Source organism: Rhipicephalus sanguineus, chromosome 8 (assembly GCF_013339695.2).
Source record: "Rhipicephalus sanguineus isolate Rsan-2018 chromosome 8, BIME_Rsan_1.4, whole genome shotgun sequence".
NCBI lineage: Eukaryota > Metazoa > Arthropoda > Arachnida > Ixodida > Ixodidae > Rhipicephalus > Rhipicephalus sanguineus.
Window position 1 is genome coordinate 64314098 of NC_051183.1, and position 17351 is coordinate 64331448.

General features: G+C 50.2%; 1 protein-coding gene across 1 annotated transcript; it reads left to right on the plus strand.

Moving 5' to 3' along the window:
* The first annotated feature begins 205 nt into the window (after positions 1 to 205).
* On the plus strand, positions 206 to 1507 carry LOC119403280 (uncharacterized). The gene has a single exon (XM_037670226.1). The coding sequence runs from the start codon at positions 206 to 208 to the stop codon at positions 1505 to 1507; it is 1302 nt and encodes a 433-aa protein (XP_037526154.1).
* The last annotated feature ends 15844 nt before the right edge of the window (positions 1508 to 17351 follow it).

Sequence of the window (17351 nt, forward strand, 5' to 3'; positions counted from 1 at the left end):
CGCTGAAAAATGCGACTGCGTTGAAACTTGCCTTCCTCTGTGCCCTCTTCACGAGCTCATTGTTGTGTTTCGGTTTCGGTTCTGTATGGAGGAAGAAGAAGTTGCGGAGTGGCTGTGCTGCTTCGCTCGTCTTCGTGCAGTTTTTCCTATTTTATGTGCCTCCAGTTGCGTGTTCTCTTGCACACTGAATTTCTGAGCGTCGGACATGATCCCAGCAAGGGGTGCGGGGCCCCCGGGACCGCCCCCTACGAAGCCTCCTGAGCTTCAGCCAGGTACCACGCCAGACCAACCACAGCAGATGTTAGCGGCGGTAACCAACATCGGGTCAACCTCTGGCGCTGGATTGCAGCCTCCAACGGCTACAGGTCAGAACTATACTCCGTATTTTGCGAATCTCTCGCTACCACCTGACCAAGGTCCTCCCATGGAGACCATTTCCTGTCTCGATGTCAATCTGCCTGAAGGTCAGGATGAAGACTTTTCTGACACGTCAGAATCTTCTGCTACTATTACATACATGGATGCTACCGTGATTTCTTCGAACGACTCGGAAAAACACATTGATGTACCGCCTGTCAAACGCTGCCGCGGATCGAAAAGGTCGCTCATGCTACCCAATTCTGTGCCCGCTGAAAACACACCTAAGCCGAACTTGACCATCATATTCAAGCCAAGGAACCCTGAGCAAACTATCACACGCTTCAATCCACTAGCATTGAAGACAGCCTTTGAAGAGGCAGCTCCAGATGGCGTACTGCAAGTACCACCGAATGAACGTTTGAATCTCCTGGCTGTCGATACTCGCCATGCAGAAGCTTCTGAACGTCTACTGAAAGTATCAAGCATTGCTGGAGTACTTGTACAAGCCTACGAGCCACGACCGGCCAACTGTGGAGTAGGCGTCATCAAGGGAGTTCCTGTAGACCTTGATCAAGCGGACATTCTCGCTGCTCTCCTTCAAAGAGCTCCCGTCAGGTCAGTAAGGCGACTAGGATCGTCAGAAAACGTCCGCATTGTGTTTGTCACCGAAAGTGCTCCAGAGTACGTCATCTTGGGCTACACACGTTACCGAGTGTACAAGTACGTTGAGGCTCCGAGACAGTGCACCAAGTGTCAGCGTTTTGGCCATGTTGCTGGTGCCTGCAGGTTACAAGCACGATGCTCACGCTGCGGGGGCAACCACGACCGATCTACCTGTGGAAACGAAGAGCCACAGTGCCCTAACTGCAAGAAAAAACATGAATCTACGTCTACTCGCTGCCCCATCTTGCGTAAAGAGAAGCAGATACATAACTACAAGATGAACAACAACGTTGGTTACCAATCAGCAAAATATGCGGTACGCCAGCAACAGAAACCCCGAGGTGGTGGCCAAGTAATGACGCCCACAGCAGACAAAGGAACGCCAAAAAATCCGCCACGAATCGACGACACAAATGACTTCCCATCTCTACCGACTTGCCCACCAGCTCCAACTCCTCACATACGAGGTGCTCAGGATGGCTAATCTGGCCTGTCGAAAGAGTCACGGACCCCAACTTCTTGGCGTGGATCACGCGAGTGCAGCGCTCGACAAGACCATGGAAACATATACTCATTGCTATCTGCGATTGTCGACGCTGTGCGCAGCTTCCTCACCCCAATGTCCTCTCCGGTGGCTAAGTCTATACTGATGCTGCTTGACTTTCTTTCTCCTGTTCTGGCACAATGGCGTTAACGGCCCAACGACTCAGTGTGAAGAACGTTAGAGAAAAGGCAACAATATTTCAATGGAATGCCTGCAGCCTCCGCTGTCGTCTCTCCGACTTCAGACAGTTTGTATATAAGCACCGCTTCCCGGTGATCGCCATCTCAGAGTCCCGAGTGCGCAGCGGCATTCGCCTTTCTGGATACACTATCACAGTCTCACCGACAGGAGTAGATACCAGCAGAGTTCTCTTGGCTGTTCGCAATGACTTAACTTTCAACGTTCACCGCATATCAGCCGATGCATCCAATGAATATGCTGCAGTGACAGTGAAGTGGCACACTTTGGCCTTCACGGTGATTGGGGCATACATACCACCTCGAGCTACATTTGATGTGGACAGGCTGCAGGACATAATAGATGGAACACCTGGACCACACATACTAACTGGGGACTTCAATGCGCATCACCCTGCCTGGGGTGGTAGGAGGACTTCAGTCCGCGGTAGGCGCCTATTTGATATAGCTCATCGCAATAACCTGGCGATTCTTAACGACGGGCAGCCAACCTTCTACAAGAATGACCGATGCAGCGCGTCAGATGTCACCATGATCTCCGCGCACCTCATGTCTACGGCGACCTGGTTTGCAGACATCGAAAGTCACGGCAGTGACCACGTGCCAACCTACATCTCCTTGGGCCCTATGCGGAACACACAACGAAAAGTGGTTCGTTGCACTAACTGGGAGGTATATAACGCCACAATCGAAGAGTCAGACCCATCTGGAATGACGTATGAGGAGTTTGTTGCTGCGCTAAATCGAGCAAAACAAAGTAGCACGAAACATCTGGAACCACCTCGCACTCATTCAACGATCGACGCCGAGTATGAGAGGCTCCGGGCAATTCGCCGCATATCTGAAAGACGTGCTCGTAGGACATTGTCTGCAGATGACATTCGTGATGCCAGGCGACTGCAAAAACAAATCCAACGTCACCTGGACAAGCTAGACAGGAGACAATGGCGGGCCTTCTGTTCCAAACTTGACCCCAGAAAACCACTGACTAGAATATGGGGCATTGTCCGCAGCCTAAAAACCCCACCGACCCAACTGCATCCGTTCCGTTCGGTTGCACTATCCTGTGACAGCAGCGAGTTGGAAATAGCGGAGGCCTTCTGCTCTAAGATCACTGCAGTAGTGGCGCTAGCAACTACGCCTCGTGCAGCAAAAGAGGCTTCAACGACGCCGACCACCACTGAAGCGGATGAACCTTTTTCGATCGCGGAGTTGCTTGGGCTTTGGCACTGGTGAACAAGGCGTCATCTCCTGGACCTGACTGCGTTAGCTACGTCGAGTTAACGCATTTAGGCGACAAGGCGAAGATGCGCCTTCTTGCCATATTCAATGCCAGCTGGGAGAGTGGGCGTCTTGAACCTTGCTGGAAACGAGCTCGTGTCATCCCTATTCTCAAGCCTGGCAAGTCTCCAACGGACCTTAACTCCTATCGTCCCATTGCACTTCTCAGTTGCGTGGGAAAGTTGATGGAGAAGATGGTATTGATGCGCTTGGACTGGTTGCTCATGAAGATGAATGCATACCCTCCACAAATGTCAGGTTTTAAAAAGGGACGCAGCAGCATCGACAATGTGATTAGCCTTATCAACTGCGTAAAAGTCAACAAAGCTAGAGGCAGCATCACTATCGGCGTATTCCTCGACATCAAGGGAGCGTTCGATAACGTGACTCACGAGTCTATCCTATACGCCCTGAAGTCTGTTGGAGTCGGCTGTCGTATGTACCGCTGGATCTGCGACTACTTCACCGATCGGTCAGTCTACATGTCCACGAAAGAAGGTGACACAACCCCGCACACAGTGCAACGAGGAGATCCACAGGGTGGTGTTCTAAGTCCGACCCTATTCAACATCGCCCTCATCGGATTGGAGAAACGCATCCCTGCATCGGTCGAAATCTCTCTATATGCAGATGACATCTGTATATGGAGCAGTGGTCGCAACAGACGTGTCCTACGAGCAAGGTTACAGAAAGCTCTCAATTCAATTGAGAAATTCTTACTCGCACGAGGTCTAATGATGTCACCAGAAAAAAGTGCCGCCGTTGCTTTTACTAGGCGTGATGTCTCGCGCTATATGTTAAAGGCAGCAGATTCTCCCATTCGATATGTGCCAAGTCATAAGTTTCTGGGAGTGACAATCGACAGGCTAATGACGTGGACGCCCCACGTTCGAGTATTAAAGGAAAAAATTGGGTCATACGCGAGCATCTCCCGCTTGTTATCGAGCAACGCCGGGGGCTGCTCCGTAAACGCCCTGCTGCGAATGTACATGGCTCTCTGCGAAGGTCTTCTACGATACAGCCTTCCTGCGCTACATGGCGTTTCCCAAACCAACATACGAACACTCACTGGAGCTCAAGCAAAAGCCCTGAGGGTGTGCCTTGGCCTACCAAAAAATACATCAACTATCGAAACCCTTGTCGAAAGCAGACGCCTATCAGCTCCAGTGCTCCTACAGCAGGAGTTTCTTCGTGTCCACTTGCGCTATGCCACCAGAGTGCCAGGTCATCCGCTTGCTTCAGACAGCGGACCTGTGGTACGGAGCTTACTCCCGCTGCATTATCAAAGCACGTCAATGCCTGCGGAGCCATCGTGGAAAATTCCTTCGTGGTCAATAGTCACTTTCGTGCCTGGGTTCAGTAACAAGAGGCGCACACCCGGACCAGCACTAACACATTTCACTCTGCAGCACATGTAAAACAGCTACAAGGCTCACCGTCATATTTACACTGACGGCTCTGTCACGCCTACGTCATCTGCCATTGGGGTATGGATTCCGTCTGCCAATGTCACCATTTGTGCCACTCTCAGTCACCGTACTTCATCTACAGCCACCGAACTAGCCGCACTACGGGCTGCTTTTAATTTCATCGTAGACCAGACAGCCGAGTCTTGGGTCATCTTCACCGACTCAAGATCGGCGCTACAGTCTCTGAATTCCCCAAGCACGCAGGAACAGCTCGTAATGGACATCAAACGCCTATGCAATAAAGCCTGCGAATTGAATCACCGCATTGTTCTACAGTGGATACCTGCCCACTACGGAATACAAGGTAACGTCCAGGCTGATGACGCTGCCAAAGCTGGACATGACGCCTCGAGAGAAATGGTTGAAATACCTTTCTCGAGAAAAGACGCGGCGACACTTGTATCGGCACATGCATGGCGCTTCCAGCGATCCCTCTGGACAGATGCCAGTCACCAGTATGGGCCTCTTTACAAAATTGATCCATCGTGTGCCTTCGATATGCCGCGAGACCTCAACAGACAAAAGGAAACATGCTTGCACCGCATCAGACTTAACGTCGCCTACACTCATTACTTCAAGAACAAAATCAAGCTGTCGGACTCGCCGTTGTGCGTTCAATGTAACCTCCTAGAAGACCTAAAACACATTCTCTGCGAATGCAGGCGATACGCAACAGAAAGACTTTCTCTGAAGGCGGCTTTGCACCTTCAACAGGACTCGTGCTTAGAACTGCAGCACATTCTGGGCCCATGGCAAAAGAGCACCTGTGCGTTACGCGCAACGAAAGCGCTGCTGACTTTCTTGCGGGCCACAAGCCTGACCGAAACTTTGTAAACAGTGTAGTCTATGTATGTATGTGTGGTTATCAGTGTATATATCATAATCATCACCCTGGAGCACCTGGAGTAGCATGTCAGGCGAATAGCCAGGCAAACATCTCCAGCTTTTCATTAAAACATTTCTCTCTCTCTCTCTCTCTCTCCCGGTTCTGTATTGCACTGTACAAATGCTATGGGGCGCCGCTCTGGCATTCCTGTTTAACGCAGGCGACGTGTAAATAAAAGAGTGTGTGGAGAGTACTAGTTTAGTGCGGACGTTTCTTCTGCTTCAGCGCATCGCGCCAAACCGCGTGTTCGGGCTGGTTGGCGTCCCCACCGGTCGCGTTGGTCACCGCCGGTCTTCGCCTGCTGCTGTGCTGGGACTACCAGCCCGCAACACAGCACTCATGTTTCCCGACGTATTGCCATATGGCGCCCATATCTTACGCAGCGCCTCTTCTATCGTCTTTAGACGACATTTGCAGCGAAGCACGCAGATACGCGGCCAATTTTTTTCTAAACACAGCGACAATGCCCTTTGATGTTAACAACGGGTGCATCAGAGTTGCCTGATGCTCCCGAGCTAGCAAGCAAATAATCATCACACAGGAAGCCCAAAAGAATCACAAACTTAAAAACTTCTCCCATTCTTGAAAATACTTTTATGTAACAAGAAACCTGTCACTCAAATACGAGGCGATTTCAAAAATCACTTTAAATTTTGTGCACAGCGAAAATATGAGCAACTGTGAAAGAAAGCACATATTTCCTTTTTAAAAGTGTCCCCGTGGTAGTCTCTATTCGGTTGCATGAACGTTTCCCAGTTCATGATTACCGTTACTTGTTGATTCCCCCGAAGTATCTTTGACTTCAACACTCAACTACGAAAAGTCATCGACAAACGCGCTATTGGTGAACGTGATGATCACTAAAACAACCAAATTTGCTGGAAAAATGCAAATATGCCCCCAAAAAACGCGACAAGCGACTGGACAATTCTACAAGCGACTCGCCGAAAGGGGAAACCCAAATCCATCTATTATAAGCGGAACGGGCAACTCTGGGGCCTATACACAACATATCTTATTTTAGAGCTCATACTTTTCCTTTTGACTCGACAGCGAGGTCGTTTCGCAGAAATTCCTGTGTGGGCGTCTTGGCAGCGTCGTTGATTATGAGTAAAAAAGTGAGATATACAGTAGTGTTTCAAGAAATGTGTCCAGTATTTTTTAAAAATCACAGAGAGAAGGTAACTGCGTGCTGCCTGCGGCGTTACCTTTACTGTGGGAGAGGGCATTTTGAGATGCGCACAAACATTAATTACGGCAGTATTTATAGAAATTAAGAAAATTAACTTTTTAACCAGTGGAACGAAGTGGTCGAGTCAAATGGGCGAATGGAAGCCCTTCCTGAGAATAGCCCATAGCCGCTTTGAAATTTCTGAAAGGCGGCCACAGATAATCACTGCGGAGCGATGAAATCTGGCTCATTTTGCTGGCGATACCGAAACCTATGCACCAAAAAGCGCGTCTGCCATTCACTGCGGAAACGCTCTCCGTGACGACACTGTTTCCCTCGCACGGGGAGGGGGGAGGAGGATAATCTAGCGCCGTTATCATCCGTTGATCTAGATACTTCGTTTCGTGGCAACGCTTATCCTCCTCCTCCCCCCTCCCAGTGCGAGGGAAACGGTGTCGTCACTGAGGGCGTTTCCGCAGTGAATGGCAGACGCGCTTTTTGGTGCATAGGTTTCGGTATCGCCAGCAAAATGAGCCAGATTTCATCGCTCCGCGGTGATTACCAGTGGCCGCCTTTCAAAAATTTCAAAGCGGCTATAGGCTATTTTCAGGACGGGCTTCCATTCGCTCATTTGACTCGACCACTTATTTCCACTGGTTAAAAAGTTAATTTTCTTAATTTCTATAATTACTGCCGTAATTATAGTTTGTACACATCTCAAAATGCCCTCTCCCACAGTGAAGGTAACGCCGCAGGTAGCACGCAGATACCTCCTTTCTGTGATTTTCAGAAAATACTGGACACATTTCTTGAAACACCCTGTATGCAAGCTAAAAGATCAAGAAGAAAAATCTTCGGCGCAAGCGGGAATCGAACACAGGCATTCTGCGAGGCAGACGGGTGTTTTACCACACAGCCACGACACTGATCGAAATCGCTTCAGAAAAAAATTACACCATCTCCCACTAAAGTGAACCATGTGGAGATGCGAAGCAGTGCATTGGCGACTTAAAGTTCCGTTCATCACGGGCACCTTGGCCGATGTTAACGCGTCCTTGCAAGTGTAGCACACCATGAATTCACTGTAGTTTCTGCTGCTGTCACTCGTCCCGAACTCTTGTTGGAGCACGCCATGCGGGTTCATCGCGTGTCTACAGAATCTCGTTCCCCGACGCCATCAAGTGATTGTTGAAAGAGTGTAAGGGGAGAGGCCACAGCGTCTTACCCACCCTCTACACAGGCCCGAACACGCTAGCGCGTGCCAGCGCGTTCTGATTAGGATGCAACGCGTTGGTTCATCGCACGTCTGCAGTATCTCGTTCCCCGACGCCGTCACATGATTGCTGAGAGAATGGAAGAGGGGAGAGGCCACAGTGTCTTACCCAGCCCCTTACGCAGGCCCGAACGCGCTAGCGCATGCCAGCACACATGGTTTTGTCTGCGTTACGCCAAGCTAGGACAGCCCGGGCTCCTAAAGTGCTTCGCATGTATCATCATCAGGGCAGTCGAAGAACAAGAGGATGAAGACCTCCTTGGAGGGAGCGCGCGCTCAGATGGCTATGCTAGATGGGACGGTCGCCAGTGGAACCCCGGACCCAGCCCAGCGCAAAAGCTGCTTCGCATCTAAAAAAACGCCAGGCCTGCGCGGAAAGCGCGGCAAATTCACAGCGAAAGCTGGAAGAGCGGAATTTCTGGAGCCCGTTGTAAATACTCTTGGGGCTACTAATACAAATACTTTAGCAAGGTACCCACTACGGCATAAAAATTTTTGGGACGCTAGGAAGCACCACGACACCATTATTCTTCATTCTGCGGAGGAGCGAAGTACCAGATATACACATCTGTAAGGCATTATGTGCACTTTGTTAATGCGACATCTGATGACGATGAAGAATTATCGCTGTTCCCTATGCAATGGTTTGGAAGCTTTAAACTATCCACAAGTTACATGATTCGCCTTGTGTGACGCCCGGTCGCTATTTCGCTCTCCCACCACGCAATATAACATAGGTTAACGTGAGAAAGAGAGAGAGAGTCGGAAAGAACTTTATTGAGACCCTGAGGAAATGAATCATGGGGGTTTCATGGGCTTCCGCGGCAACCAATACAAGTGAACTTGCGAGAAGCCCACGACACTATAAATCAACATAATGTTTGAGAAGTAGGGAAGCAGCCACTATGCCATTTTTCGTCATTCTGTGGGGAACCGTGGTACCCGCTAAACACCTCTGAGCCATTTTGTGAACTTTGTTGATGCTGTGCCTGATTACGGTGAAGAATTCTTCCAGAGCCCTTTGTAATAGGCTGGAATAATTCAAACGACCCACTCGTTGCGCACTTCGCATTGTGTGACACCTGGTTACAGAATTGCGTCGTGAAACATCTCGTTGTTATTTTACTCTTCTACCACACCATAATACATATGTTAAGGTGGTTCCTTCGCGACATGGACCCTGTGCAGGGTCTTTTCGCAAAGCAGTTTCAATCACCGGCATGGCTCTGTGGTAAAATACTGGGCTCCCCGCGGAGGGCCCACACGTTTGTGACGCCATACTCGTTCTTGTAGCCGTTTTTATCAAAGCTGCTATCGACTGCTCCTTACTGTCTTCCCATTATGACCGCCGCAGTGCGAGCTCGGTGCAAACTCGTGTTCCCGAGAAGCTCGGGCCATCCTGCATAGCACCCTTGTTTCTCGAAGTGGTCGACGCCCGCGTTAGAAACAACGCACGGCTTTGGGAGTGAAAGATAGCAAGGCGAAATAGCATAGCCGACATCAGCTGTCGGCGACAATCTCTCGTCCAAAGAAGATTATTATGCCGATATGAGGAAGAACCAACTGTGAGGAGCAAGAGACCTTGTGTTGAATGCTTACGGCGCGAACATAGGGTGTATATTTCAGGTATGCCGCGCAAGACGGTACGCTGTGTCCCATATGCTACATTTGCTCTTTGTCTTTTTTAACTGCTGTCCACCGTGGTGATACAGCGGTTACGGTAATGGGCTGTTAACGCAAAGGTCGTGGGCTCCATCCCTGCCACGGCGTTCGAATTTCAATGGAAGCGAAGGCCTGCGTACTGTGCAATGTCAGTGCATGCTAAAGAACACCAGATTGTCAATATTTCCGGAGCCCTGCCCTACGGCATGCGTGGTTTAGGCACGTAAAAACTCACAAATTATTTTTGCGGTGTTAAAAGATTTTCCATAATTCAGAAATACCTGAACCCAGCAAAATTCATAACTGCGATACCACTGAAACACATTGCCTGCAGGTCTTTTTCTATATAGTGGATTTCACTGCTTAGCTGGCACAAGTGATTCCGTATGGGCTGATCCAACTCGCGATGTGACGTCACCAATACAGGAGTGACGTCATATAACCGCTAGTTACGTCACATAGGCACCGCTGACCCTAGTGAAGTGCATATGTGCGTACACCGGATAAACAGAAGTAAAAATGCGTTGACTATGTTATGAGCGCTGGATATGTACCCTGGGCCTAAGGTGCAGAAGCCTCATGCCATAACTTCCACGCAAGAGCATCTTCTTAGGAGCAATGGAACGCCTGCATGAATATCGCGCGCACAAACACACAAGCAAGCAAGCAAGTGCCTTGACACGTTTGGCCAGATTTGCCCCTCAACGCTGATGGTATGCTTCATGTACTGTCGGCCGCAAAAGTTTGCGGGATCTGCAGCGCGTGGCGGAGCGACTGAAAACTGCATTGCTGCGTCACCTACCGTGACGCGGCAGGTGTTGAGGCTATCGGCCCCGGCCTCCGCGATTAGATCCGGCAAAGGGACGTTCTCTAAACGCGCCGTCGCTAATCACCGAGGTCGATGGCCTCAACACCCGCTGCGTCCCGGTAGGTAACGCAGCAATGCAGTTTTCCGTCGCTCCGCCATGCGCTGCACATCCCGCAAACTTTTGCGGCCGACAGTACCTCATGCAAGGCAGTGCGCTATCTCGAGTTGCGCGTCACTTTACAACGTGAACGGTAGGCGTTGTTGTCCCAGCCAGTACGAAGCACATGGCTACCGCACACCCTCAATAGAATTGAAATGAGTGCCCGTGGGACTGCGAACCACCACAACCATGACATACGCCACCACATCTCGTGTAAGGGGGAACAGTTTCGCTTTGCGCAAGCAAATGCCATAATTATACAAAAGTCACAAAGGGCCACCTATGCCCAGGTAGTCTTCGGACACGATAAGCGCCAACGACTGAAGTTTGCGCAGACCTTCCCAGGGCTACTAGCCTCGACGGCCTATACCTCACCAACGCAAAAGGTGACTTCAGGTTCCGACATGCCGCCGGCTCTATCGACACAGACCGTCGACGACATGACCCGGCTAGCAACTAGGCCTCTAGATATTGCCTTGGACTGGGTTGCCACCTTCATTCGGTGCCAGAACCACAATACCCTCACGCTCGCTACTCTCAACATACAGTCTGTGCACGCGCACGTGCACCACCTCGAAAAAGACGCTTTGCTCAAAGAAATTTCCGTGTTAGCACTTTCTGAAACCTGGGTCGATTAGCCCACTGCAATCATGGGATTCCAGTGTGTCATCCACAGCAAGGGACTTCATTGCAGGTGCGGAGTCTTGGGCAAATATAAGAGCATGGCGATGCGCAACTTCAACGTATAGGCCGCATCCGACTTCACTGGCCGTCAGACACCGAAAAAAACAGGCAAGCAGCGGAATCGGTGAGGTCTGCGTCGCGCACATCAATCATCACGTGACAACTGTCAAGAACCCCTTCCACACATGCACACAGGTTTGTGAAACGTGTGTGCGTTCTCCATCATAACGGACAAGTATAAGCATTACATATCGGCTTGCCGCGTCTCGTGTTGGTGATACAGTCGAACCCCTCAATAACGAAATCGCCAGGGAAGCGATTTTTGTTCGTTCTCGTGGAAATTTCACTGTCGCGAACATAAAAAATTCGCACACCAATTACTGCGCACAACTGTGCATTGTCTTCCGCTAACTTCGATGATTCGCTGTGTTTTCGTGAAGTAGCTGCACGCGCTTAAACTGACCAACCAGCGACAAATAATTCTTTCAGAAAGCATGTCTGCCGTGGGCCTTTACCTAGACAATGAACCATTCGCGTCAAACGTTGCTGCTGAAGTGGCCCAGATCCTTTGTTATTTTTGGCCCTTGATTGTAATGTCCCGAAATGCTAGCTTTCGGAAAGGACGTGAAAAGCGAACTCATAATAAATCCATTTTCAGCCACGCATAGAGTTGACATGCCTTCAAGAAAAATATATAAATAAAAATCACCGCCTAAGCAATCTGCACAGATAATTAACCAGCGCAGCTAGAATGTGGGGCCCGGGCTTTTATCGCGGGGTGACTCCCAACGGCTCATTAAACTGTTTTTCAGTTATTGGTTACGTCTGTTCAGATATGTTAATTGGAGCTTGTCGCCCGCGTCTTTCCTTCTGGATGCCTTGCCCCAAAAAAACAGTGACCATGCAATGGTGGTGGTTACGTCCAAAGACAGGCTGATCGTCAGCGCGTCCCTAAAGACAACAGACCCCGTAGTTGCCGAAGAAGCGGCCGTGGCCGCTGCACTCGCACATCTGAGCGTGGACACCGTGGTCACCGACTCAAAGACAGCCTACGGAAGCTTCCGCAGAGGGATAATCTCATCCGCGGCCCGAGCCATTCTATCCAAGTGCAAGCCTCCGGGAAGAGCCATAGAGCTCGTGTGGGTCCCGGCTCACTCGCAGGTAGCAGGCAGCACCCTTGCCGAATACCACGCCCGAGCAATGTCAATCCGGGTCGAGCATGAGCGGGAAGAGCTACCGCACCCGGTTACCATCTTTCGTGATATTACTCGGATGTACCGAGAGGAAAGGTGCAGACTGCCAGAACCGCACCCCAAACTGACCAGGCAACAACAGACGGTCCTGCGTCGAGTGCAGGCAGGACCGCTTGCGCATCTTGTGCTGATGAACCGCATCTACCCTGCGGAACACGATACGCTCTGTCCGTTTTGCACAAGAGAAAAGGGCACCCTGCCGCACATCTTGGCAGAGTGCACAGAACTCAAGACCCCTTCCCTCAACCCCCCCCCTAACAGCCTCAACCCCTTGAGCGGTGGGAGACCTTGTTATCCAGCCCCGCCCTACCGACTCAGCTTGCACTGACGGACAGGAGCCAGGAGCTGCTGGGAACATATGGGTCGTGTGACTAGGTAACCATCCCGTCTGGTGCCTGCGTGCACCATCGATATATTTGGCCTCAGTAAAAGTTGATTCATCATCATCAATTTTGTGGACCAGCGGTGAGCGTGGGATTTGCCCAGGTTATGTGGCACATACGCAATGGGAATTTTTGCGCACATACGACGGAGGAATTTCGGTTTCGCCTAGGCATATACAGCTTCGCTGTAAAATGTGGAAGTTTCGTGAATATATTTTTCCTTGCGCCACGCCTTCACTATGTGCAGTGAACATTTTTCAGTTAATGTTTAGTGCAGTAATGGCCGCACGCATATATGTGCGAGATTCTGCAGCCATGCTGCAGTCCTGCTCCAATATTCTATTGCGGCGTGGCTACAGCTGTAACAAGCTCGCCTCGGTGGTGTCATACTTCACCGGATCATCTGCTCTGTCCTCAAAATGGCCCTATTGAGCTAATGGTCCATTTCCACAACGCGGGCGAAGCTAGGTGCCTAGAACAAGCGAACAAAATCGATGATAAGCATCACCGAGAAACCATTACAAAAATGCGCCGGCCTCATTTTAAGTTTCCGCGCTACGTGACGATACACGCCGCCATAGCCGTGAAAAACTGTGCCTTAAAACCAAATTCTAAGCTTTAGACCGGGCCGAATTTTATTTAACTAAGAAGCTTTCGTTTCTGAGAAACCCGCATGGATTTAGACTTCTGCACTCTGAGGCACAATTACACGAATGAGGAGTAACGGAGCCCAATAGGCACGCGCGATGAACGGATAGACTGCGAAGGAGCAACCGCAGAGGGACGCGTGCCGTGTGCAAACTAGTTAGTCTGCAAAGGAACCATCAACCATGCGGGAGATGCAGGCCGTGTGCAGAGATACGTTCCGTGCGCAAACCGTTCTCAAGACAACTAACCGTCCTCCTTGCTCGTGTCAGTATTCCCACTAGTGTTCGTGCTGGCGTATTGGCGGTTGTGTTGCGCTTGGAGAGTTCCACAATCTAGGAACTACGCCTCGGCGTGGATGCGCGTATGGTGCTGCTTTTACGCTTCGCCGCACTCATGAAGTCTGGAGCTGGTCAAGACACGTCGCGACGTCGCGCTGTGTATCTCCGGCGTAGCCACGGCACTGCGTCGCCACTGGCTGGGGATGGCGGCCAAGAAGACAGTAGGCCTATCGGACCCATGATTTCAATCTGGCTCTGGGCAGAAATCAGCGCTGGATTCTTTCACAACTAAGTGATCATTATTTATTCTGCGGTACCTGTCGCATGCGCGAAACACATCGCGCTTTCCGGCAACGGGCTCGACCATATTGTATATCAGGCGCATGAAATGCACTGCGAAGGCCAGCTTCGGCGTCTGTGCTCGCCTGTGCGTTGTGACCGCCTGGAAATTTGCTGCCGGCGCCCGGACGCCCGCTCATCAATGATTCGCCGCGGTGATGAGCTTCGGGCTCGCGATATTGGGCAGAGGCGTCACCGCTGCGCTGCGACTCGTCGAAAACGCATTGCGGTGGCCGGCACCGAGCTCGATTGTATGCTGCCCACTTGAATTGCACCGGCAAGGGCTGGCGGGAGGCTTCAGCTAGCCGACTATAGCTGTGCTTCGGAACTATGTGGAAATTGGTCGCCATTACCATCGGCTTACCCGTCCCTCGCTCGCAAGCACCTCGCCGCCGTTCGTGGCGACAGCCACGCGTTCGCTCGCTCTTCTGCTCGAGGTTCGTGGCGGCAACGGCGGCTGACGGGCTTGCTCAAGCTGTACGACGCCTCCCGCAGAAAACTCGCCGACTCTTCGGCGGCGCGGCGGTTGGCGGCGCCTCGGCGGGATGGCTGCGGCTGCCGCCCTTGAGCTGTTTCGCTATGTGGCTCGAAATGCGTCTTTTATGATGTATGACATCACGATGAAATTATTTGCATGCCATATTTTAGACGTTTGTTTTTATTTCACATTGCATGTATTGGCATGTGCGTGCGTCTTCATCCTCTCTGTCACGTATGACTATTTGCAATCTTTTTTTGCTTTGAAAAATGCACCCGTTGTCCACAACGTGCATAGTGCTGTGTGCGCTGTTTAGTGCAATGCCAGTAATCTATCGCTTCCGTTGGAGCAGCATCATAAAAAGGACTGCACGAGATATGACAACGCGGCATGACCTGTATTGGACATTTTACAGTGAATTCAATGAAAGAAAGCAGAAACTTCATGTGTATATAGAAAAATAAAGCATTTCATTGTCTGACTTTTGTCTTGCGTTGTAGCATTCACAGCGAAAGCAGTGATACAATCATGACTAAATATTTTTTCGCGTGTTTTTTTTGCGCGCCATTTGTTGCTCACCGCGAAAAAAAAAACACGCGGAAAACGTATGATGCCTTGCGGAGAGTAACTGCAGAAAATAATTCCTGGGGATAAACGGGTCTTTTGAACTGGAGATAAAAAGTTCATCTGAATGGAGTATTTGTGTGGACCAACCGTTCGTCCGGCGAGGTGAAACTGTGGGGACTAACGGTTGACCGGTAAGGTGTAAATCTCACAACTGAATGTTAGCCCATTGAGGTGATCTCTGGAGACTAATAGTTGCCCGGTAAGGTGTAAATGTGAGGATTAAATGATAGTCCATTAAGGTGATCTGTGGGGCTAACAGTTAGCTGCATGAGGACTAACTGTTAGACCCAGTGCCGTTAGTTCTTAAAGCGATTAATGGTTGTGGCAGCCCCATTAGTTCCCAAAAGGGACGAATCACAGACCCTTTTAACACCCTATGGCCGAAGAGTGGCTTCGTGCTATAGACGGCTGATTGTCAGTTATCCCTTTCATAACCCTTCCACCATTTTGTGGCTTTCTGCATTACTCATCTGCAAGTTTGTGCGTACATACCAACAGCCACAACAACCTATATAAAGATCGTAACCCAGCTTATGTAATGGAAAGGACCAGTACCTAAGCTGCAAGACATGTATTTGGAGCTCAGCTGCGATAATTAATACTAACTTTTCATCCTCCACAACATATGCATCTGGAGTGTACCATTTCTTATGTTTTCGCTCGTTTAGGGTTCCTTTCTCTGCATAGTTGGAAATGGGAAAACTAAGGCCATTCAGTCGTATGCCATGAAAAGATTTACTGCTGCGAATAGATTTATATGATCGTCGAACCATCATATGCTTCCTAAGATTATAATATTTGTTTGATACTTGTTCGTGGATGTCTGATTAAAGAAATGCATCCCACAACATCACGACGGTAGAAAATTGTGGACATTGGAGACGTCAGCTAACGAACATCGCCAGCAATACAGACAGATCACGCTTAACAATATGGCACCTTAAAAAGAATCAAACTGAGCACGCAACTAAGGATGTCACTATTATTCGTAGGGCCTCACGCTATCACTAAGAGCACACGGAGGCCAACGCCTGAGGGCTGATAGATGAAAGGCTGACACGACCCGCCAGAATTCGGCGAGTCGTGCCTCATTTCGTCTTTTTCGAACCTTTCCTGGCGCTGCGAGAAGGCCTCTTTTTCTTATTGCAATAGTAATTATATTGTCACGTGTTCATGACTGCGAAGAACACGAACTGAAGCCGGTTAAATTTAAGCGCTTAATTGCGCGAACTTGTGCCCAGAGAGAGAAGAAACACACGCAGTGCAACGATAGCGTCGAGCGCAAATCTTTGGTCGTTGGTAATCTGATCGCCGGTGAAACGCGTCGGCTTATATGCTCGTATAACCGAATCTTCCAGTGTTATCGCTGTGCTCGCGTTAGGTCTAGCAATAACTCGGCTACACGCGACGTGCACAAAACCTTAAAGGCTCGTTCACACCGGAGGCGGAGCGGCAAAGCGGCCAAGCGGCCAAGCGGCAAAGCGGGGAAAACCTCCTCTCCAGGCGGCGAAAGCGGCCGGAAAACGAGGCGGCTAGTCCGATCGCTCCCGGACCGATTTTTTGCCGCCCGCCCGAGCTCGCCGCTTTGCCGCAGCTAATCAAAACGCACTGCGGCGGTGGCGCTGATGTATATCCTTGACGTACACATCCGGTTGAAATAATGCAAATGGCGTCCATCATGTCTGAACAAACGGCTGTGCTCTGTGCGGAGCTTTTATTAGATGCTATTAAGCAGTACCCGGTGCTTTACGACAGGGCTGGGCAGTATCGCGATACAAGAGTATCGCGATAGTATTTCAGAGATACTTTTGAGTTTCTGTATTTCTGTATCGAGATACATTTGAAAAATGTATTTGTATCTCAGTAGTGAAATACATTTACGATGTATCGCCTGTATCGCGATACTATGCAGGACACTGGTATCTCGTTACATTGTTTTTTGTGTCGGAAATGAGTTGAGGCGTGTTTCCAATGGGGAAATGACGTTTTTTTTTCTTTTTTTGTGCCAAGACAAGCAAAGGAGCGCCGCCGGTCGCCGACAGATAGGGCGGCGATGGTTTCCCCTCAAGCACAGAATGGTCTATGTGGTAAAGCGCGCAACAACGCAGACGGCAGAATCGCGGGGGCAGTGTTGTCGGCCTCTGCCGACGAAAGTCGCTGTCTCTCAAGGTCAGTGCAGCACGCCTA